Source organism: Gymnodraco acuticeps, unplaced genomic scaffold, assembly GCF_902827175.1.
Source record: "Gymnodraco acuticeps unplaced genomic scaffold, fGymAcu1.1, whole genome shotgun sequence".
Taxonomy (NCBI): Eukaryota; Metazoa; Chordata; class Actinopteri; order Perciformes; family Bathydraconidae; genus Gymnodraco; species Gymnodraco acuticeps.
In genome coordinates this window covers 98,549-123,305 of record NW_022989835.1, presented here as the reverse complement: position 1 = coordinate 123,305, position 24,757 = coordinate 98,549, and the positions used below count along the sequence as shown (strand labels likewise).

General features: G+C 40.0%; 1 protein-coding gene across 1 annotated transcript in view; it reads right to left on the bottom strand.

Moving 5' to 3' along the window:
* slc1a7b (solute carrier family 1 member 7b) overlaps nt 1-15,299 on the bottom strand; it is a 79,462-nt gene extending 64,163 nt beyond the window's left edge. Inside the window, exon 1 of the mRNA XM_034235008.1 lies at nt 15,159-15,299. Coding sequence (XP_034090899.1) covers nt 15,159-15,299 — 141 coding nt within the window. The remainder of the gene's footprint in view (nt 1-15,158) is intronic.
* Nucleotides 15,300-24,757: the final 9,458 nt, after the last annotated feature.

The window sequence follows — 24,757 nt, the reverse complement described above, 5'->3', positions numbered from 1 at the left end:
GCAAAAGAACTGCGGAAAAAACGTTTACAGAGAAAACGACAACAATTGTCACTTGCACGAAGCAAGGTTATACAAAAATTAAATGACCCCGAACATGAAATACCTTCACGGAGTGCGTCGATGCGCAAGCTGTCATCTTTAAAGGTTGTTTTCTCAAAATGAGTTTTTTCTCCTACTCTGAGTTTGAAATGTCAACTTCAGTAGCACGTAGATACACCAAACCTTCCAGTTATCTTCCTATCAATATTATGAAGGCTTTTACAGAAGGGTTTGTTCATATATCATTCATAGCCTGAATTATACAACATTGTATACCTAAAAACATGGCAAAAATTGATATTTTAGGGCTGTTGACAGTATTTTCTGATTTATGGAGTGATAAAAAGAGATATCCAATATCCCTTCTGTAAAAGCCTTAGATACTAATATGACTACAAAATGAAACAAGAATTTTGAACCTGGCTTTATCCAAAGTTCAGATTTCGATTCCTGAAATGTGTTAAAATATGCACATATTTAATGAGATAATGGATAATTTGCATATTTAAAGATGCTATTTCAGAAAACTTGTAATACAAAAAACAATTGCCTTATTGTAAGTAATTAACTGTAGAAATTTCTAGCTGATACCTTTAAGTTAAAAATTACCCTATTCACCTGGGGTGTCTCACCTTAAATCAGCATACTGTATACTTCTGCCAGGGGATGCCACCCCTGAAATTCTCCTGCCACCCTCTTCCACCCCATGAACATTTGTTTAGATCCGCCCCTGCTCGGCAGAGGTCTATTATTTCAGTGACTAGTTCCAATCATGCCCTTTCCTCTTTTGGTTGCATGATCAAAATAAGATACATTATTATCACTACGAAAGTACTAAATTCAAACCAAAGAAAGAGTTAGTTAGATATTTCACCTTCAAACTAAACTCACCAAGGTAATTTCAGGGCATACAGTGTAGAAGGTTGCAATTACAATGATTTGTTCAGCTGTTGAATGCAATAAATTGCATCTGAATAAAGAAAATCTGAAAGAATTTAAGGTCATTTCTTTGGTTATTTCTGTCGTAATGTCATTTTCGGTCGTGCTGTGCACCCATCTCCTCCATTGGCGATTGAATTACCTGCATCCACTGATACAAATTATGAGATGCTCTAATAAAAAAGCCTGTAAGAGGACTTTAAGTGGCGATTATTGTGACATATTAAAAGTAAATTTCCAATGTCGAATAAGAATCACAAGAACATGAGCCAGTGGAAGCAATATTTGAAGTATTTCAACAGTAAATTCCCAATGAAGCCAAAGGACAGACTGCAGTTGGTGGCCAGTAATGTTGAGCTGAAATAAATAGTCCAACAATCGTTCCAAGTTTCAGACCTTTCAAAGGTTAGAATATATCCAAGTCTTAAAAGGGCTATGATCATTTTCAGATTAATATTACTATTTAGTGGCTCTACTTTAACAGTCTCCATGCTTTAATGTTCAAAAAGCTCTTTATTTTTCTCATACTTCCTGTGCCGCAGCACCTCTTTTCACCCTCTGTCTGACACCAGAGCCCAGTCTGCTCTGATTGGTTAGCTGGCCGGCTCTGTTGTGATTGGGCAACCAACCGTTTAGAGATGTCAGGTAGATATGTTGGAGCTATAGCCAATAGAAGCGCAAGTGTAACATAGTGATGTCACTTTGTCACAGAAGTAATCAAAGGAGTCTGATCCCAACACCTACACACAACCCACTGCACCACATGCCTCCCGTTGGATGCATGGTGGACAACGGTTCAGATGGTCGGGGGTAGCATCAGTGGCGGATATTGATATGGGCGACATGGGCGGTTGCCCAGGGTGGCATTTTGACAAGCGCAATGAAAGAAGAAAACCAATTGCGCTGTAAAAATTGTTTTTATCGCCAATATGCACGTCATTTCATATTGTTTATTGTTGTTGGTGTTGGTAGAAGGGGGCGCGGCCGCCCTTATGACAGCAGGAAGTTGATGGAAGGTCTCACACTCAAAGAAGGGCGGGGGTGATCTCAGGTCGCCTCACTATGGGGGAGAGAGAGGGGGGCAGCGGGTAAACTATCTCTATCAAATAAACACTTTGAATGTTTATAAAGTTAGTCAAATTAATTTCACGCCTCGCAATGCCACCGTAGTCATTCATACAAATAAAACGTTTTGCAGATTTTTTTTTTCCTGGCCTGTTATGAAACAATGGCCTGGTATGAAACAATAAAGAATTATTTAAAAACTGACTATGGCAACTTGGTATAGTCTAGACCTGTAGTTGACAGTGTTGGGGGAGGGGTACGCTATGCATTGATTCTCGGGTAAAAAATGAACACCTACGGTGATGGAGAAAAAAAGGCACAAGGCATCAAGAAGAAGAGAAACGTTCAAAAGAAAAAAGTATGCACCTGTAACATCTCATGTATTTAGTTGGGCTATATTATCAGGTCAGCAACTAACATTGGAATAATTTCAAACCGTCTTACTTCGGAACGGTAATGTGTAGCCCTGCAATAAAAACGCAATAAACTACCACTATAACCGCTATTGATTTAGTCAACTTCATTTAGCAAACACCTCAAAGGTAATTGTACTGACAAGTCCATTGTGTAATTTTTGATTGATGACTTTGCATCAACGAAGGCAATGAAGGTCAGACTGCAGGGCACCATATCAGCTAGAACCTTTTGGCTATATTCACTTGACTGTTTTCGTATAGATTTGTTGGTCGGCCTGGCTTCCCCGTTGATTGTCCTGCTTACCAGAAACTAAGACCCCATACTTTCTGGGGCGAGTATGTCAGATCGGACCAAACAAAAGTTGAGTGTCGACAGGGAGCTGGACACGTGCCAGTTCACCGCCTGGGCACTGCCGAGACGCCTTTGAACAAGGCACCGAACACCCAACTGCTCCCAGGCGACGGACCGAATGGCTGCCTCTTCACTCTGTGCTCCTCTCTAAAATGAATGTGCATGCGTGTGTATTAAAAAATGTGTGGACTTCAAAACTCAATTTCCACCTAGGGGGATCAATAAAGGTTTATCTAAATCTTAATCTCACCCTTTTGGAGCCAGGTCAACATTTTATTGAGTTTACATTCCCGAGACTAGCTGCCGACAATAGCAGAGGGTGTAGATAAGGTCGTTTAGGTTCGCTAATGTAAGCACCTGAGCACCAATGTAGTTCAAGTGCATCTTTAGATACACGCTGGGAACATAGTACTCCCTGAGTATAGTGTTAATTTCGTGGGCCAAAATCTCTCTTTACTTTCGAAATATTATCAAAGATAACGTAACATCTCTGATAGTCAGTTTTTCTCCCAGCAGTTCCATTTCCGGTGCTGCGGCTGGGCAGCAGTTGTGTGTCTGTGCTGCGCGCGGTACATTTGAATTACACCGGGCCAGCGGAACACTATGAACAGTCAGGCTCGGATCTAACGAACTTTATTTAACAGAAAGGAAAATGGCTTGGGAGCAGTGGTCTAGAGGTGGGTGAGTCCTGATTCATCCGGATCATTAACCCGGATCCTAGTAATGAGCTGGTCGTGACGAGTCCCCCCTCTTGATTAACCCAAGTCCTTTGAGTCCTACACCTGGTGACGTAGAAATTAAAACTATAAATTGCGTCACTCGCTACTCTCCTTATAACATGTAAAATCACATTGTCCATATTATATATACACAATATATTATATTATTATATATATATATTAGGGCTGTCAGTTGATTAAAATATTTAATCGCGATTAATCGCATGATTGTCCATAGTTAATCGCGATTAATCGCAAATTAATCGCACATTTTGTATCTGTTCTAAATGTACCTTAGAGGAATATTTTTCAAGTTTTTAATACTCTTATCAACATATGAGTGGACAAATATGCTTTATGCAAATGTTTATTATCATTTGAACAATGACAAAAATGCTCATGAATATTAAACACAACAACCTCTGAACATTAAAAATATTCGCCTCAATTCAACCTGGAACCTCTCTCATACAATAATACAATACAAAGTGTGTGTGTGTGTGTGTGTGTGTGTGTGTGTGTGTGTGTGTGTGTGTGTGTGTGTGTGTGTGTGTGTGTTTGTGTGATGGATCGTTGGAGCTATGTGCAACTCAAGGCATATGCTCGAACGGGAGCTGCCTGGACGCTGTGATCATGTTGCGCGCACTATCCGAGCTGAGTGTGCTGACTTTTCGTACAATGTCCCACTGTCTGGCTTCCTGCATAAAGTCAAGTGCTCGGCGCAGTTGTCGGCGAAATGTCACTCCTCTGTTTTCATTGAAACAGCTCCTTATATCCGTTAGCGCAGCTAGCTAGCACCAGATGCTAACAACAACAATACACGTAAGGTCTCCTCCCGATGGCCAGTCAGGGCCTGCCGGTGAGCGTGGAAGTGTGGTCTGCAGCAAGCGGGCGGCAGGAGCGGGGCTGTCAGCATCAGCTTGTAGATGGTATTTTAAACTCGATGCGCTCTGAAACTACGGGGCGGCCGAGGAAAAAAAATGTACATGCGTTAATCGCGTTAAAATAATTAGTGGCGTTAATTTTTTTTATTAACGCGTTAACTTGACAGCCCTAATATATATATATTATATTGTCCACAGTCCATCTGCCTAGCCTTTAGCAAGTAGGATAGCTGCCAGAAGTTATCATTTGGCTCAAGGGACGCGGATCAGTGAAACTTCCTGCAGACTCGTGCGGACTCAGAGCCGTAACCGTAGCAGATCCAGAGATCCAGATATCCAGGCAGACTCATCATGCACGAGTCAACAGCAGACTCATATGTGCAAATCCTGACTCACTGAATCAAGGGAACTTCCTTCACTTCCTGCAGACTCGTGGGGACTCAGAGCCGCAACCGTATAGCAGATCCAGAGATCCAGACTCGTCGTGCACGAGCATAGCCGCAGGAACTGGGAAGTCATTTTACTTAGGGGGTGCCGACAAAAGTCGGGAGAGATTTCAACAACAGTAACATGAAGTTTTTCAAATGTACACCATTTGCAGCCCCGCCTCCAGCCCGCCTACTTCCCTATTGTGCACCAGTCAACAGCAGACTCAGAGATTTGCAAATCCTGACTCACTGTGCAAAACATAGCAGACTCGTGCGGACTCAGAGCCGTAACCGTATAGCAGCAGATCCAGAGATCCAGCAGACTCGTCGTCATGCATGAGTCAACAGCAGACTCAGATTCGCCAAATCGCAAAATAACCCTTTTTTTTGTGATCAACATTTTTTACTAAAGCAAAAGACACTGTGTAGCGGAGGTTAATGTAATGTTAGTTTAATATGCTCGTCAAATGCAACAACTTTTCGGTTTCAACGGTAGGATTTCTACGCTCTTGGTGATGATGACTCATATGACTCAAAGGACTCGTATGATCCGGATCTCTTCAATTACTGACTCAGAAGACTCAGAGTCCGTAAAAGGATCCGGATTTGCCATCTCTACAGTGGTCGCGTTAACCGAATATCCCCCCCCCCCATCAGCGAGAGAGTGAGTGACGAGTTGTGTACAGACCCGACGGGTAATAATGGATTATGACGGAAATGGTACGATCCTTTACGTCAAAATGACGTACAACCACCACTGGTTGGGAGAAAGAAACAAGGTGGTATTTGGGCCCATTTTCGCTACAATGAGGCTGAGAAAAAGAGAATGCATTGCTTTATCAGAAGGGAAGCAATGTGGCCATAAAACAGCTGGTAAAAACACCACAAACAGGACCATTTACTTTCTGCAAAGCAGCATTCTTAATCATTCAAGCTGTGTTTTTCATCAAATAAGGATAAGATATAATCTTATTGTGAAATAAGTTTGACTAAAATGACAAATGATTGGTTTTGGCTAAACTAGTTTGACTGAAATGTTCAATATAATCTGATGACTAAAAAAGACTCAAATGTCAACAGTTTTCATTGACAAAAAGTAGACTAAAATTGTTAGTTTCCTTTGACTAAAATAAGACTAAAATGCTCAGACTTTTAGTCGACTAAAACTTGACTAAATAAAAACAGGATGAAGGTGACTAAATATGACCCAAAAAAAAGGACATTTGACACAGGACTAAGACTAAATAAAAAAAGTAGCTGACAAAATTAACACTACCTGGGTAGAGCAGTTTTTCCCTTTATTGGAAAAGGATCAATTGAACCTGATTTGAGTGGACTGAGTAGAGCACCGGCAGCCTGTGAGGAGTGCCAGTACATAAATAAAAGTCATGGTATGACAAAGAGTAAAACATGGAAGTGCCTATACTGCGTACCACTGAGTACCGGCCCACTTACTATTTTATCTTTCAGCAAAGAGGCTGGGATGAGGATCAGTCTCCTTTGCGTAGGAAGGGACTCAAGTATCGCGGGTTCTTGAGTAAGGGGATAATGTAGCGCAGTGGCAAACCGTCAGGGCCTTCAAGGTATTCAGAGAATACCCTGGAACACTCAGATAAAGCAAACAACAAATCGATTTAATTATATAAATAAAATGTAATAAAATGTATATAAAATGAATAAATGAGAATCGTATCTGTGTTGTTGATCTGTAATATTACAGTGTTACGTTGATTTGTTTGTCCTTCTCGGACCATGCACTACGCATTTCAGTGGTTTTGTGTTAGAAAAGAAAGCAACCAATCAGATCTTGTTCTGGGTCTCCAAGGTATTCTGCATCCTTAATAGAAGGCCCTAGCCGTTACACTGAATGAGAGCGAATGCTCTGATTGACAGTTTGATCAACCAATCATATCTTGATTTGTAGCCAATGGGCGTATTCTTTCGGAGTTTCCCACGGTTCCAGGGTACTCTAGAATGTCCGTTAGTTCACCTGCGAGACAGAGGATATAGATGTGGCGTAACAATTCATTTTCCGTTTTATTCGTTTTAACGTTGACATGGCAACAGGTGAAGAAGATGTTGTTGCAGAATTATTGTCGGTACCTTTTTCAAGACGACAATTCACTGAAAAGATGGACATTGTAAAAAAAGGCCGTTAAACGCCCGGAAATCTTGAGCTGAATCAAGTTGCTAAAGCAGGCTATGTTCACCATTTTCAGGCTAGCAACTGGGAAAGATACCCGTGGCTTACGGATTCAGTTAGTCACAAAAGGCTCTACTGATGGGACTGTTTGCTTTTTGGGACCAAAAAGGGGGCATGGAATTGGAAAGGCTACGATAATCTGAGCTGTTTAACCAAGGTTGCACAAAAACACCAAAACACAGCAGGGCATCTTAAGGCAACGGTCACCATGAAGACTTTTGGAGACTCAAGGATTGATCTACAGCTGGACGAACAGAGACGTAGAGAAACAATCCTGCACAGCAAAAAGGTGAACAAAAATCGGGAGATTTTGAAACGTCTGATCCACTGTGTGATTTTCCTTGGGAAACAGGAGTTACCTTTCAGGGGCCATGATGAGAGCAGAGAATCAGCCAATCGTGGTAATTACCTGGAGCTGCTTACATTTTTAGCAGAATATGATCCAGACTTGCACTACCATTTGTCCACTTCTAAGGTGTTCATTGAAACCTCGAGTCAAATACAGAACGACTTGATAAGTGCTGTTGCCGAAGTGATGGGTGAGACCATCAAAGAAGAAATAAGTAAAGCACCCTTTGTAGTTTTAATGCTGGATGAAACATCAGATGTCAGCAATGCTGCACAGTTATCGCGTGTTCTTCGGTTTGTAACAGACAGTGACGTAAAAGAGAGGTTCGTCAAATTTGAGGATGTGACAGGGAAGAAACGGGCAGAGGATGTAGCAGCCATGGCCCTCGGTTTATTGGAGGAACATGGATGCATGGACAAATTTGTAGCCCAGTGCTATGACGGTGCTGCCGTTATGGCATCGGGGCTGAACGGAGTTCAAGCCGAGGTCAAGGAAAAGATCCCATAGGCACTTTTCATACACTGTTATGCACATGCCCTTAATTTGGTTTTATCTCAAGGTGTAGCTAAAATTAAAGAATGCAGAATTTTCTTCTCACACCTTTCTGGCCTGGCTGCGTTATTTTCTAGATCGCCAAAACGAACGCGGCCGCTTGATGAAATATGCCAGAAGCGACTGCCACGAGTGGCACCAACCAGGTGGAATTTTGCATCAAGATTGGTGTGCACTGTATTTGAAAAGAAGGATGCTCTTAAGGAGCTGTTTGAATACATAGTTGAACACCACGACGAATTTGATGATGCTGCCATTCTCAGTGCCTATCAAACCTGGGCAACTTTGAATTTGGATTTTTCCTTTACATTTTTAACAACATATTTGCGCATGCAGATATGCTCTTCGACATCTTACAGAACAAGTAATTTGACATGCAGTTTTGTCTGACAATGATGGAAGAGTTTTGCATTTGCATTGAAGGGCAGAGGGATCGTTTTGATCAAATATATGATGAGACTGTGCAGGACACCGGCCTGCCAACTGGACTGAGAGCCCACGGAGATTCTCGCTCACACTAGAAGCTGCACAATGGCATTCTTGAGAACATTTTAAATCAGGTGCAAAATCGGTTTAAAGATCACGAAAAACTGTCATTCCTTTCTCTTCTGGACCCTCAACAGTTCACCAGCTTTAACAGCAACTTCCCTGAAACTGCATTCGCAAGCCTCACAGAGAGCTACGGGCCGCACTTTGACTTGCCTCGGCTGAAAACAGAACTGTCTGAGATGTATGGTATGACAGATTTTCAGGGAAAGAACCCATCTGACCTCCTTTTCTTTTTTCAACGAAAAGGACTTTCTGACAGCATGCATTAGCTATATACTGATATGTTTAGTTGTAACGATCCCCGTCACCACTGCATCTGTAGAAAACATATGCACGGAACAGAACAGGACAATCCCGACTCTCTGCATTAGCTTCCATGGCTATTGAAAGGCAACTTCTTTTGGATCTGAAAAGCAGTGATCAGCTTTAGGACCGGGTAATCGAAAAATTCATCCAAAAGGACAGAAGGATGGATTTCGTCTTTAAATGATGACCATTGGTGAGTGAGACTAATCTTTCTTTGCTGGATATGCATCTCGTTGAGTTGGTTGCATTTTGTTTACTCACACTTGTTGAATGGTTCGTTAATGTCTGTCTTCAGTGTAATAAGCGTTGTTGTGCATTTAAATCTCACTAGAGTGGCTGCGGCGGCTGCTGCGGCGTGGGTGGGTGGGGGTGTGTGTGTGTGTGTGTGGGGGGAGGGGGGTGGCGTTTGTGTCTACAGAAGGTCCAGTAGTAGGCACGGTTCGCCACTGATGTAGCGTGAGATGGGCCGAATAATGAGAGCAACAAAGCGGTTTTGCAGATGCTTTTCTGAACTGTTGTGTTGAAGAGGGAGATGAGCCTGAAGACAAAGGTCTCAATCAACCGGTCCATCTTCAGCGGGTGGCTGAACCTTTTAGCAACCACTTTCCTATTTTATTTTTGGTTTTGAGTTTAATGTCTTCGTCCCTCATTTTACAAATTTGTGTCTTAGTTTATTGTGAACGTTTTCAGTAGACTGTGTGTGAAGGTCTAAGGACAGAGGGTGCTAATAAATATTCTGTACAAACTGTAAAGTCCCCTGAGACAAATGTAGAATTTGTGATATTGGGCTATATAAATACACTTTCATTGATTGACTGTATCATTGCCCCGTCGACACCTATTCTGTGCGGTGCAAGTCTCCATGGATTGTAGGTGGGATATAGCGTCTTGATACTATGTTATTGTTATGTATGTAATTTAGATAACATGTAGACATTTAGTACGACATTTTCAAGACCACTTCTAAAGCCACATGCAGTTAAAGTGCAATTTTGCATCTACAGAGAACTGGTGGTCACTGACTATATCTTAAAGGTTTTCAGTCTTTGACTTAGTTGCCTGAATGTTTTGAGGAATGCCTGTGAAGCATGTGGGTCACGATCTGTAGAGAGGGCTGAAGATGTTATTTTTCTTCTCTCTTCTTAGAGTGTCAAGGCTTGACTTTGTCAAATCGATGAACTCAATAGTGCAATTTGTACAAAATGGTAAGGGCATACTTTCTCTGTAAAATCATTACCAAACAGCTAAATGAGGGCGAATACCATCCTCGTTAGTGAAATAATCTAAATGCAGCCTCATTGTTAACTTCTGCCTCTCTCTCCATCCAGAGAATGTGTTCCGGCAGAGAGCTGGTTCTCTCTACTGCCTGACTTATTGATTGACTTTTATCTGACGGTTGTGAAAGTTTAGTAACTTCCGCCGGGTGAAGCTGAGCTGCGCTCAGGCTCTACAGCACATTTCTCTGCTCCAGTCCACAAGGTATTATGCTTTTCTGCTGTTGTCCCTATCTCTGTCTGTCTGTCTATATAATAATGATAATAATAATTCATTACATTTATTAGAGTGCTTTTCCGAATGCTCAAAGCGCTTTAGATTACATATTACACATATCAGACATGTAACAGTGAATAATGTGGACAATACCCACAGGAGCAAATTAGGGTGACTTGTCGCAGTGGCGTGTTTCAAACTGGTGTTCCCCAGCGCCCCTTGATCTGCGGGTATGTGTGTGTGTGTGTCTGTGTGTGTGTGTTCACTCCTCTCTAGCTCTGTTGAGACTGAACAACAAACATGTGGAGAGATACAACTTTTGACAAAGATCTTACCTTCAATTGCCATAGATTGTAAATGTGTGTTACAGTTGCCACTCAGTGTTTGTAACATGAGGCAGCAACACTCTTTGTAAAGTTCTATATACACAACAATATCAAAATGCCATTTGTTAAATTTCAGTATTCAGTCATGATATTAGACTTTATTATATTCAAACAACAGCATTTATTGGCAACATCCCCTTTTAATTGGTCTTTTAATCATTAATATTCTCGTTTTTTATATTGTTTTATATATATATATATATTTGTTTGTGTTTATTAATTTAGTCTTCCCTTGTTTTACTGAGATGGTTATCTTATCTTTTTGTTATTATTTTTGTTATTGTAATTTTTTATTATCATGTCTTTTTTACCTCCTTGTGTTCCTTAAAGGTGGGGTAGGTCATTTTGGAGAAACCAGCTCGAGTGCGCTAGAATTTGAAAATACACAACCGGAAAAAATCTGCCACTTCCTTACAGAGCCCCTCCTCCAACACACACGAGCGTGCACATGACCAATGAGGGCACGAGATAAGTTTGTGCACAGATGGAAGGCTGACAGGCAGGTAGGCCATCCAGTTACTTTAGCCGGGCCGGCTCAGATGATTGGTCGTGCTTTTTAGAGTACTACGGCTTCCACAGATGAAATGTTTTTATGTATTTATTGTCAAAGCATTTAAGATATTCATTGCTATCGGGATGTTAAGAACATTCCATGGAATATAACAAAAAGTGTTTCTGAAATAAATTACATACCCCACCTTTAAGTTGTTATATTATGTTATTCATGTGAGCAAAAAGATTTAAACGTTTGAATCTAATTCGTTTTCTGTCTTAAATTGTGATGTGTGCCATGTTAAAGCACTTTGAATGGCAGAAAACACTTGTGCTTTATTAAGTTTACTATTATTTTTATTTATATTTTTTAATTATTATTATTACATACAAGCGGCCGAGATGGGTTTTCTCCGCAGGGTGGCTGGTGTCTCCCTTAGGGATAAGGTGAGAAGTTCGGTCATCAGGGAGGGACTCGGAGTTGAGCCGCTCCTCCTTCGCGTCGAAAGGAGCCAGTTGAGGTGGTTCGGGCACCTAGTTAGGATGCCACCTGGGCGCCTCCCTAGGGAGGTGTTCCAGGCACGTCCAGCTGGGAAGAGACCAAGGGGTAGACCTAGGACCAGGTGGAGGGATTATATCTCTTCGCTGGCCTGGGAGCGCCTTGGGATCCCCCAGTCAGAGCTGGTTGATGTCGCCAGGGAAAAGAAAGTTTGGGGCTCTCTGCTGGAACTGCTACCCCCGCGACCCGACCACGGATAAGCGGAAGAAGATGGATGGATGGATGGATTATTACATTTCACACTTTTTTGTAATTCTGTAAACTTTACATATAAGCATGCATGCAAAACGTCAGATCGCCCCACCCCCCATTCTATAATCCAAACCAATTTAATAGATTGATCCATTTATTTTCCTCTCAGCATGTCCCTTTATAGAAACTCTGCTGCATGCTAACATACATTGCACAGTTTTTATTTCAAATTCTCTTTTTATTTGGGCTAATCCTTTAACATTTTGCTACTGCACCGTGTACTTTGTCCTCAGAAAGAAATTGGTTTGATTTGGTCTTACTTTACTAATGCCACACACACACACACACACACACACACACACACACACACACACACACACACACACACACACACACACACACACACACACACACACACACACACACACACACACACCAAGGATCAGGTCTCTATAAATGGTCTGAACATAAAGGTCTGTGCCTCCTGTGTTCTCTGGTACTCTGCCATCACACGGATAGGCACTCTTATTTGATGTAAAATTAGAGAAAGCAATTAATTGATTGGATTGTAATCCCTCTATTGTGAGAGTAAAGCTATTTTTAGGCCTATTTGAGAATTTGACAGGGCTTTAGCCAGAGGGCTGGTGGGAGAGAAAAGGCTGCATTTTGTTTATGGAGCGCCTCCATAAAGCTGCTTGGCTGTATTTAGAGCAATGTGCTGAAGCCGTGACATGTATTAACGTCAGTGTATTTACAGTAAGCTTGTGGGCTTGTTTTTAGCCTGGATTTGTGCAATGATGTTTTTTTACAAACACATTCGCATGAAACACCAATTGGAGCCAATTTCATCAGATAAATTGTTGCCACTTTTAGTTACAAATAGAGGAAGGACAAAAGAAGCAACCATGCAGTTTAAATACCCCTGTCAAAAACGGTTTGATTTTGAAAGCTATTTTGGTGTTATTAAATAAAATAAAATAAATCTTTTCATTAGAGAAAGAATCACAGTTGTCTTTATATTTTAAAGTTAATCTGGAGTTTGTATGAGCCTTTAGCAGCCTCTCCTTATATCCTCTAAGAGTGTTTACTTGTTGAGAGATGCAAACACAAAGGGGGACTTGTGTACTAAAATGCATCGACATGAAAACATTATACTCATGAGTGGAATTTTGGGATTTATTTTAATAATATTAACAATTAATATTAGAGAGGAATTTCTCAACGTCAGGGGCCAACAGGTGCAAATGCACCGCAACGGCCCAAAACACTTCCGCCAGAGAAACGAGTCAACTGTCACTTTCACCGAAAACGTACCTAAAATGTAAGTTTTATTTTAGCAAGGTGATTACAGGTTTTCTTCCAATATCATTGCAGATCAGTCGTAAGCTAGCTAGCTAGCTAATGTAGCTAACCTAGTAATTTTATATAATGACAAAAAAGAGAAAACAAACTGCATGTAACTGTGCCAACAGCGACAGTTGGCATACTTTATAATCCCAGAACGTCAACAAGCACTCCGGTCACAGCTGTGTGCATCACTTTTTAGTGTCCCCATGTCCGTTGTCTTTTGAGCTTCTTGCAGCGTTTTTTAAATTGCAGCGTTGGTGAAAATGTTTCTTTATTTGCATGTGTTTTGGCACATTTTAGTTTTTAAAATGACATCGTGTTTCTCCTGATATAACTGTTTTGGGCCATTGCAACACATTTGCACCTGTCGGCCACCATACTTAACGGCTAAAATGGACAGGGAAAACATTGTACACATGTGAGAATGGCTTTAACACAGACTCCATTATTTTAGGTTTTGAAAAAGTTTGAAAATTAACCTTGTTCCACTCAGTGTGACACTATAATGTGCTGTATGTGCTTGTTAAAGCTATATGAACACTGAGTGAAATATTCAACCCAAGAATGTAATGTTTCATATATTTGCCCAAATCTATAAGATGGAAATATTCCGTCCCGTGAATAACTTGACGCATTAGCCCAGAAGTATTTTTCGTTAGTTTGAAAACGTTATTCAGCATTATTTGAAATCAAAGTCATGAGATTTTTGGCTGCATTGAGTATGTTTATGATAAATGGCCTGCCAGCAGATTGCTGTTTTTTAGGGGTTTAAATTGCAACAAATCATGCTTCCTAGAAAATTGCAGGGCTTAGACTTGTTTGAAATAAAACAAATTGCTACTTGAAAACGGTGGCAGAAGGAGTACCCAGATAGCTTGCTTTAGTAAATGCACCAAAACATCATAAAAATGTTGTCCATTTAAATTCCCACGAAAGTAAAATCACTATCATCAAAAATGTACTTACAAATCAAAAGTGATCAACACAATCGTCACTGTTATTGATATGTTATCAAGTAACACTGTTCGATTATTAATGATGCTTCAATGTAAACGCAGCCTTTTCATTTTTAAGTAGGTCGACGTGTAGTTAGTACTTATAGTAGTATAGTTATATAGTTACAGTAGTTCGTTTTGTGCTGCGGTTACCAACCTACAGTTAAGGTCCACTCACCAGACACATCTGAGTGTTAAATGGGTTGGAAGGAAGGGAAAACATTTCTGCAACAAAAGTGCATACTAGTTATTTTAACTTTTTCCTACGGTTTTTTTTGTGAATTATTGGAGAACTTGATCTATTTGGGCTTCAAACTGCTATTTAAGTGAAACCATGCGGGAAAGTTTGATGGGGAAAAGTCTCTCATTGAACTGCCAGCAACTCATAGACATCTGAAAAGGGAGGCTACAAACAGCCTGAAAAACAGCTTTTTAAAAAAACAAAAAAACATTTATATCCTGGTTTAGATGTGTTTTTAAAGCATCAAACACATTTCTAATCATGGTCTGTGTCAGGACATTTTGTGGAGTACAAGTTTAAAGTAACTTAAAATGGAAAAACTCAAGTAAAATGCATCTAAATGTGCACTTCAAGACAGCTATATATAAGCTCGATAGGTACTCTTCAACAATGCAGAATTAAATTACAAATAATTTGCTTTTGGAACAGTATACTTGACTTATGGTGCAGCGCTAACCCATGCAGATAATGACTTGAAGCACAGAGGTCAGCACTGATTTGCGGCCTAGCATCAGTGTGAAATTGTGCATAATAATGCAGTAAATCACATGAGGAGCGTAATGCTCCACAGATGTGTGAGAAACGGGGGAAGATCCTTGATCATCTTCTGCCCGCATTATGTCACAGCGGGTCAAAGGGGGGAGACACACTGACCTGCTCCGTGAGGCGCTTTGTACGCAGGAAGAATCCCAAAAGACACCCAATGATGACCGCCAGCACCGACATGATGAGGAGCCCATTCTGTTTGCAGACGTTCTTCACCCTCAACCACACTGCGTCCAAAGCCACGGCCATCTTGAGTCAGCTGTCCTGCGTCCTATCTGCAACCCATAAATGGACCCAACACCGAACCTAAAATCCAGGTGTGGTGATGAAAACACGAGCAAAAAAACACACTCCAGGACCGGATGGGACGGCTTCTGAAATATCCACTCCTCCGTGATGTTTTAAAGCACCTTCGGGCTCAGCATCCCTCCCGTCCTCTTGCTACAGCAATCTGCACTAAGCTAAGAAGATCCACTCACTTTCCAGGCATCCCCTCCCACCCAGCTCCACCCATCATCAGCCACCCTGTGCGAGCTGACCCACCACCAGGGGGGGGGGGGGACAGCTGGCAACTATGTCCCTGGGGGTTAACATCACCAATCCTGTTAGTGTGCTATACTGTATTAAACAGGTCTGAAGCTGGATTAAAGATGGAAGCACAATTTGACAAGGTTAGCAGAGTGGAGCCACCACACAGGCCTTCTGAACCCCACGCACTGACAACAGAACCATGTCTAAAAAACGTATTTACAGTGGTAATGAACTGCTTTTGATGCACTTACGTATTATGTAGGGATGATCTAAAGGTCCCCTATTATACTCTTTTTCAACAATATATTATAGGTCTCAGATATATACAGAACATGTCTCTGAAGTGTTTAGTTTGAAATACCAAACAGATCATGCATTGTAGCATGCCATATACCCCTTCGTTAAAGCCCTCTTTAAAAAATGCTGATTCTGTGTCTATAGCTTTAAATGCTAATGAGCTGCTACTGGCCACGCCCCTCTGTAAAGTGATTGGTTCATTATTATTGGCTAATGGATGCACAACCCAAAGTTGTCATCATCGAAACGCTACTACATGTACATTAAATAATCTCATCAGTGGAGACCTGATATAGGGGACAAAAATGTGATTGCTTGGTGTGTCCCAATAATTCATGGTCAATAGAGCAGTATCTTTGTGAATCTTAAGATAGAAAATAAGATGATGCTTCTGCATACACAAAACTCATACAAATGGGGATCAGTGAGCAAAGAAAACCAACAAAAATAGCCAAGACTAGACCAAAAATATATTTCAATTCGTAGTAGGGATTTATTAAGTTCAACCATGTTTTTTGACAAACCCACAGAGATATTTTCCCTCAGTTGTGTAATATAACTATTAATGCTTGTTTTTTTATGCACCAGGCAGTTTTATTTTTAGTAAAAATGGTCTCTGAAATACACTGTACACTTCCTGCCAAGCTCACAAAGTCATAGCTGATGAACATAGTGAAGCATTTAACAGCTAAAGAGACAGATATCTTCGTTATGGAGTGGGTGGAGACCAAACCAGAGCTTAATGTGAGTAAATATTGTAAATACATTTGTCATAATTACAAGTTATTGGTAATGTTGCTCAATGTCAGCACAATATCCAAATCAACATAATAAGGTGAAAATATGGTTAGCAAACCGTCTAAAGCTTAATTCACATGATGCTCTGTAAAGCGGCTCCGTGCTTACATTGCCGGTTTGTTTCTATGGAGACAGCTGCCCGACTAGGAGGAAACGCTAGCCTTGGCGTTGCGCACCGCTCAAACTAGTTGACTAGTGCTGCGCTCAAAGTACAAATTATCTGAACTTTCAACTAATTTACGGCTGACCTTTCGTAGGCAACCAATCAGATAACAGCTGTATGAAGCTGCGCAAGCTAACAGGGGACGTAACCGTGAAAACAAATCTTATGGCTGTATTCACCATATATGTAGAAGACAAGTTTGGAGCCTCATGCTGTGACAAGATAGCATGTTCGACACTGTTATTCACTTAGGAGAGTCAAAAATGTTAACACAACCAATTCTCCTTACAACTTTTTTCCATACAGAACATTGAATTAATAACTTTATTAATTATGTTCCGAGAGAATTGTGTTGTCTTGCGGATCATCAACGTTATTAATTGCTCAAATCCTCTTTGATACACAAACTGTATTTTTTTATAATCTAAGTATTTCTAGGACTGAGAAAATAATATTACATAGTTGTGTAACTGCCCAACATTTTTACCTCTCATGTGTGTTCTTTATCCTTTAAAAACGACATTAGTCAGTTTTTGTGTACATTTTGGTTTTGCTCAACAGCTAACTTTCAAACCTTTAAGACAAAATGTTTAATATAAAGTAAAATTCCTCTAATCGATGCACCAGAGTATGACATCCTGCCTTTAAGTCCCTACACCTCCCATAATGCAACTCAAAAGGATGTCTTTGTTTGACATTCTCTGTCTGGAAAATTCACTTATCTATTTATTTCCTCATAAATCCCAACTTTGTAAAGCCTAAGGACATCATCTGGGTCATTTACCCGAGACAGAAGATATAGAAGATAATGCAAATAAAAGATCAAAATTGTACTCCTCTCCTCTCTTATCTACCATTATTCAATCTCTTTGTCATCTTCAGTGTTTTTTACTTCTATTATACATTATTCTGGTTGAATTGATTGAATACACCTCTCCCAAGGTAGCTAACTACACAGCAAAATGTCAAATAAATGTCAGTGCTATACATTCACAGGCATTGGCTTCGACATAGTCTGCTTCTCAATGGAAGTGGATGAAAAGCAGACACTATTGTGTTCGTTGAATATTTATATTCCAAACAGAGTAAGAGGATGATGAATATGAAGCGAGGGACCATGTCTGGCTAGAAAGGCGACAAGGACAGAGCGCAGCTTTAAATATCCCGACATGCGTCAACAAGATGAAGTCTGCAAAGTTATAATAGAAAAATTGTTTAAAAAGTTCTTGATGTTTCTTTGACTGCTCACTGAACCCACTGACCTCCAGCATCTGTTACTGAATCCACTCAGAAATGTTTTGCATATTGTAACTTCCTTTCAAGTCTTTGGGTTTCTCTGGGTTCAACTGAAAACTGATTTTAATACATTCAAGCTTGAACTTCACATCACAACGACCGCGCTCCAACCTGCACCTTACACAAGTGTGATGTTGAACTGTGAAGCCTCCTCTGGGAATGGACAGAGAAAAGACTTCAGAGTACATCAAAGAACAAAAGAGCAGGGCTTAGCAAAGGGACCATTTAGCTAATGTAAGCTCAATGGGTTGGTTGATAAAAATTGGGTCTCATGCATAAATCTCGCTTAATGCACATATTTAGTCTTCCATTGTGTGTGAGAGTAATTTAAGAATGTTGCGACATTCAACTATCCTACTTTCTACTTGTCCAAAACAACCTCAACATTTTACAGTGCCCTCGACCACGCATAAACCAATATGCACAAAAGCCAAATTGCATTTTCTGATGTTAAATACCAATAATGATGATTAGAAATGCTGTTTACTCAATCAAAACACAGAAGAAAATGGTTTAACATCCAGTTATGTGATAGAGCAACTTGCAGGTGAGAGACAATTAAGAATAAAATAACAGATTTATTTTTAATACGGTAACTTTTTACTGCCTCAAAACCATCTGACTCGTTATCAATTTATCTTTAGTTTCAGTGAACGTCCATCACTAATTAATTATTTAGTTGTACACTGTAGAATATGTAAATATTGGCTGTGTTTCAGCAGAGAGTGAATTAAATCCTGACCTTGTCCAATCTCATACTATATATTAACTCAGTAATATTATTCATAGTGTTCAGGAGACTTTGCAAAACTTTGGGGAGTTTTTGAAAACTGTCAATTTGAAATTGGGAAACGACAACTATGGGTATTTTTTTCCATCTTGAACTTTTTGTTTTTTCTCACCACCATCCAAAGTTAATTTATTTTCCTTCACATAGATATTATTTTGCTGCCAGTCAGAGGGATGTGACAACATACTCCTGCTGCCAAGTGGATCCACTTTTCGAAAAGTGTACTCCATCTGCATAGCCACCTTTTGACTCTTTTTGACTCAGGAGTTGAGTCCAGGGAATTAATTCACAAGGTGAGTTGTTAAATAAAAGATTATTCTGTAATTATAAACATATATGTATTTTTGGCTGAATGAAGAAAAGGCTGAGAATACAGAGCTTGCATACAAAGAGGAACACAGCATTTTGTTCAAGGCAGATGTAATATATTTAATAATTTGTAAACTATTTTGCTCAGGCAGCTGACACTGAGGGCTACATATCAGTCCCTAATGAAATTATTTTAATTCCAATAGAGAACTGGTTTAACATATCAATAACAAGACATCAAATAATATCTAAAATAACAAAGTTCCTATTCGCTTGATAATTAGTGGACAAAAAAATATACACTTGCTTTAAAAAAACAAGTACTACTCAAAACCTCTGATGTCTTTATTACTGTAAGTCTATCTGCATCAGCCAAACGGCTCGCTGCACCCGCACTGCGAGGGGGACCCAAGTTCCCATCAGCAAAAACACGTGGGTTTGCTATCCTGGCTCCAAGATGGTGGAATGAGCTCCCCATTGAAATCAGGACAGCAGAAAGCTTACACACCTTCCGGCGCAGACTGAAAACTCATCTCTTTCGTCTCCACTTCGAGCGATAGATTTACTAACAAAGCACTTATATACTAATAAAGGGCTGGCTTATCTAAAGCCAGTTGAGTAGCACTTCAAATGTTTTGGCTCTATGAAACCTGATGTACTTTTATGATTCTGTTTTCTTCAAGTTTGTATCTTCTTGGTCGAATGCACTTCTTGGTCGGATGCACAGCTAAATGCAATGTAATTTTTTTTAATATTGATCTGTGTGATGAAGTGTCCAATTTAAGCAATACATTTGTAATTATTATAGAGGAAAATTGGCAGTAGCTTATCTGTGCTGTGTTGTATTATCTGAACCCGAAGCAATTCATTCAGACACTTTGGTTTCTTGTGCGTGAACAAAGCACTTTGTCAACAGTGCGGAAGAACTGCTTTGGAAACAGAGCAGCACTTCCTCATACAATGCCCAAAACACAAACCTGTACTGAAACAATTATTCCCAAAGTTCTAGTAGGCATCCTCAATCATTTAAAAAAGAAAAGTAATTGAAAAACTAAAAATATTATTAGGGGAAATTAAAGAAAGACAGTTTGTCTCTGCCTGCCACAACATGAGAGAATCAGACTGACAGCAGGTCTCACTTATTTTTCTTATTATTTTCTTATTAATGTATTATATGAATTGACTATCAGTATTATCCAAACATTTTTCTATTATGTAAAGTGAATGTAAGTGTATTGTATGTTTTCTATATCCAGCTCTGAAAAAAATTAAGAGACTACTCCAAATGTTTCATAAATCTCAATCTCAACATGTACAGTATGGCATCCATTCAATTCCAGCCTAGTTTATAGAATGAAAAAATAAACCTTAATTTTACTCAAACACATACCTATAAATAGTTAAACCAGAGAAACTGGTAATTCCTTGTGTTCCTTGTAAAGAAAACATGTTTTTCTTGCATTTGTTCGACATTGTTTTACATTTAACAGTCAATTTCAAAGTATATATTTATGTATAGATGTCACAGTTGTACAAAGCTTTGGCAATACTGTATGTCATTACGGTCATGCAAATAAAGCTATTCGAATTGAAAAGGGATGCCCAATATTGTCTCTGTCTCACGTGTTTTGCTTATAGAGGATTTTCACCTTGACATTGGGTGACTGTTTCTCCAGAAAGCACTGCAGCTGTGTCCAATGAGGATAACTTGCTGCGACCAATGACAATCTGTGTTTGAAAGATCACCTTCCTCCGCTCCGTGTTAGGGAAGTGGCGTGCATGAGGGCTTTGCAGGTCAGATGGGTTTCATTCAGTAATGTATGTATAAATGCCTTTTGAGAATAGCCAGGGGATTAGCATAAATGCATTTGACTGGACCTGCATACTATGTAGGCCTACAGTAGCTGTCAGTTTACTGGCTTGTCACATGAGATCCACAACCATTTCTCTCATTTTCTCCCACATCTGTCCTCCACTTTTAAGCTGTTTCCTCATCCTGATTCTCTGGAGTTTAACTTTCACACACACAACAGGAGGTTGTCCTAGTCAGAAGCCGTCTTGTTTACTGGAAATGGGGACTGCCCATTAGGCGCGTTCACACCAATTACTTTTCCCACAAAGGTTCCTGAGAACTACGATTTAGTTGCGTTCACACCAAAAAGTCCCAGGAACTAAATTAGTTCTCGAGAACCTTTTTTACCCCCTTTTCAGACTTTCGTGGGAGAAAAAGGTTCTTGTGTCTGATTGGCTGGGCGGAATGCAAACCACGCCCCGTCAAACTCCCAAAAACGTTTGTGAAGCCGCCATTTTATTATCCTCGCATTGCATTATTAGCATTAGCATTAGCCCAGCGCAGAAACGCAGAGAGACTAACTTATGACAACACAAAATAAAACATGGGAGCGGTGGAGATGAGGAGGTGTCGGCGTTCTGGCGATTTACTCGGAAGGCTTCAGTAGAAGCTGCTGGGAGTCCCAGCAGCTTCTACTGAAGCCAGTCCCCAACTCCGGGGACTTCCGGCCGGGGACTTCCGGCCGGGGACTTTGGGCGGCAGTATACGCCGTGAAGTTGTTTGCGGCCTGCCAGTAAACCCAAAGCAGAAGAAGAAGAAGTGACGTCAGCGGCTTCATTTGCCTAATCCACCGCCAGGAACTAATTTCCGGTGTGAACGCGATCTGTACTTAGTTCATTAGAACTAAAGAGTTCTCAGGAACCTTTGTGGGAAAAGTACTTGGTGTGAACGCGCCTATTGTTCTGAAGGCCCAATACTTTGAGAATCCATTAACCAAAGAACTCCCAACGAAAATAGACACTCTGCTATTATTGTGAAGGCAAGCCCCGCCCTATTCTGGCTTGTATTTGTTAGGACTTGTTGTCTTCTTGGTTGGATCGGTATGGTTTACACATTAGAAGTGAGTTTGGTTATCTGTCTTGAAATTACACGTTATGTTAAAAACAGCTAAGTACGTTTTGTTTCTATGGTTTGTAATATGCCTTATTGTGTCGCTTCATACCGCTGTTGAAGTCCAAGTCAAAATAATTTGAATATTCCATAGAATTCTCTCAATAGGAAAACAATGGCAGCATCAGCGCGGAGTGATTCTTCCTGCTGATCATGTAAAGGCAGCTTTGATATTACACTGAAACAACTCAAATGTAGACTTTAATTAAATGAATTGTCAACAGATTTCGCATTAACTGTATTAGGTTATTTGAAAGCAATAATATTAAGTTGAACCAAATATTGTTTGACTAAACGTGATATTATTGTTCATTATGTTTTCCTTCCCTTGAAATTGTCTAAACCTTTCTGAGTCTGCCACTAAAGGCAGACGCTCCTTCCTGTTTTCAACGATGTTTCTGTGTAAATGACCTCTTCACACTCGGATGACTGTGAATTCACCAGACACTATTCACACATTGACATTGAATTTAACGTTTTACCGACATTGTTCTAGGGAGCTTGCAATACAAGTCTCTTTAATAGCCGGTCTAATTCATATTTGCTTTCGCACATACAGCTCCCTTGGGTAATGTCTACGTAAGTTCAGTTGCAGTGCATGTGTGAAATGGGTATTAGTCTGGGGAACAAAACAGTGATTTTGATTTTTATATTTTTCAAAAATGGGTTTTATAACCGTCTTTCACTTTTTGCTGCAAGTCTAAAAAGGTTAAAAGAACAATTATATTCAATATTTGTACAAATTATGAAATATTTTTTTAAATATAAAGTATTTAGTAAGAAATGGTAACTGAGAGCTAAACGGGCTTGTGTTCGTGTGTGTGTGTGTGTGTGTGTGCATTTGTGTGACTGTTAATGTAATATCATATTAAACTACACTTTACTTTAATATTATATTATACCAAACAGTACAGTTTTTACATGTATCATTACATCAGTTAAATTGCTGCAATAAATGCTTTTTTATGCTACATGTTATTTCTACCTTTCTTACTAAATTGACTATGTTATATTTTGTTGATAGAACTAAGTGTTTGTCTGCATCAATACAGAGATATATACAACTGTTTAGTTTTATAATATTCTATATGATATTCTATTTCACGTCAGGTAATTATTATCTCCGTCTCATTATTTCCGGAGCTTTGACCCCTATGTGCCCCCCTCCAAAAGAATACATCTATGATAATGCAGTTCATGTAAAATACTAAGTTATTGTGCTGTAACCTGGGCCAAAGTTAACAGGGATTTTATTTTTTAGTAATGTACATTTAATGAAAAATGTATGTAGAACCACCACTGCTCAGGTTGAAACCAGGCACTGCTACGCATCTTGTTTTTTCGACACAGACCGCTTTGTGTTTGCAGTACTGACCCTTTCTGTCTGCTGCACAGATATCTTTATATTTATTTATTTCACCCAGAGAGGAGTTTTAATCTTTCTCTTGCCCAAAGCTCGAGTGATTCAGGTCGCTTTGTCCTTCACCGTCTGTCCTCGGCATGAGATCTACGTGTGTGCCAGTCCCATGTTCAGTTTGTCCTTCAACTGTTGTCTTTTTTTAGCAGCGCTTCATTAGCCTTGGGTCACTTGGATTTCTAAGGGAACACTTGCACCCTCTTACTAACACACACTCACACATCCTGCTTTATTATTTTGTGATTCAAATAGAAGAATCCTGAATGGAGGCTGGTGCTGTGGCGCAGTGTGTGCCAGGGCAGCGCTGCATATGTGTGAGTAAAGTATGTGCTCGTGCTGCGATCACATGTTTTGCCAGACTCGCTGGTCACTAATCCCTCTCTTTTGCCAATATTTCCACTCTATCTGGTTTCATCAGGCAGGGATTACACAGGATTAGACAACCTCCCAGAAACTGACATGCATTCATTCATTAAAAAACCCAAACGCAGTTGCTCACACGCCTCCAATTTGGCCCAAAAAGGCACCAATTAGGCATTTAGCAAGGACAAATATGATGCACGTGTTAGAATGCCTTTAACGTGTTTTATTTACTGATGACTGCTGAGCCAGGATTGTTGTCCTGTGTGCTCTGTGATTATGTAATGCAGTGGTGATGACAGCACAGGGCCTGATGTCATCACAGTGGGAGTGGTATTGAGGTTGTAGTTTAGCAACCATAGCCTGCCCTTTACCTCGGAGCAGCAGGCAATCAGTCCGAGGCAGATCCTCCGGCTGCCTGCCTCTGGGAGCGGAGATGGAGCCTTTCCAAAAAGATTACAGCCATTACATGACTTGTTCAACAATATAATGGTATAACATTGCATTTAAACATGTCATGAATAACTATACCTATGTTGACCATATAGCAAAAACAGTTTTATTTGCATTCTGATCCAACAGGAAACTCTTACGTATTGAGCAAATATTTTTGATGTATTACCTGAAAAACACAGTGATGGAAGAAGCACTCAGGTTATTAACTTAAATAAAAGTAGCATTACTACATTGTAAAAGTAGCAATATTACAGTGTAAAAATACTCAAGAGACAAGTAAGAGTCCTGCATTCAAAACGGTACTCAAGTAACAGCAAAAGAGTACTAA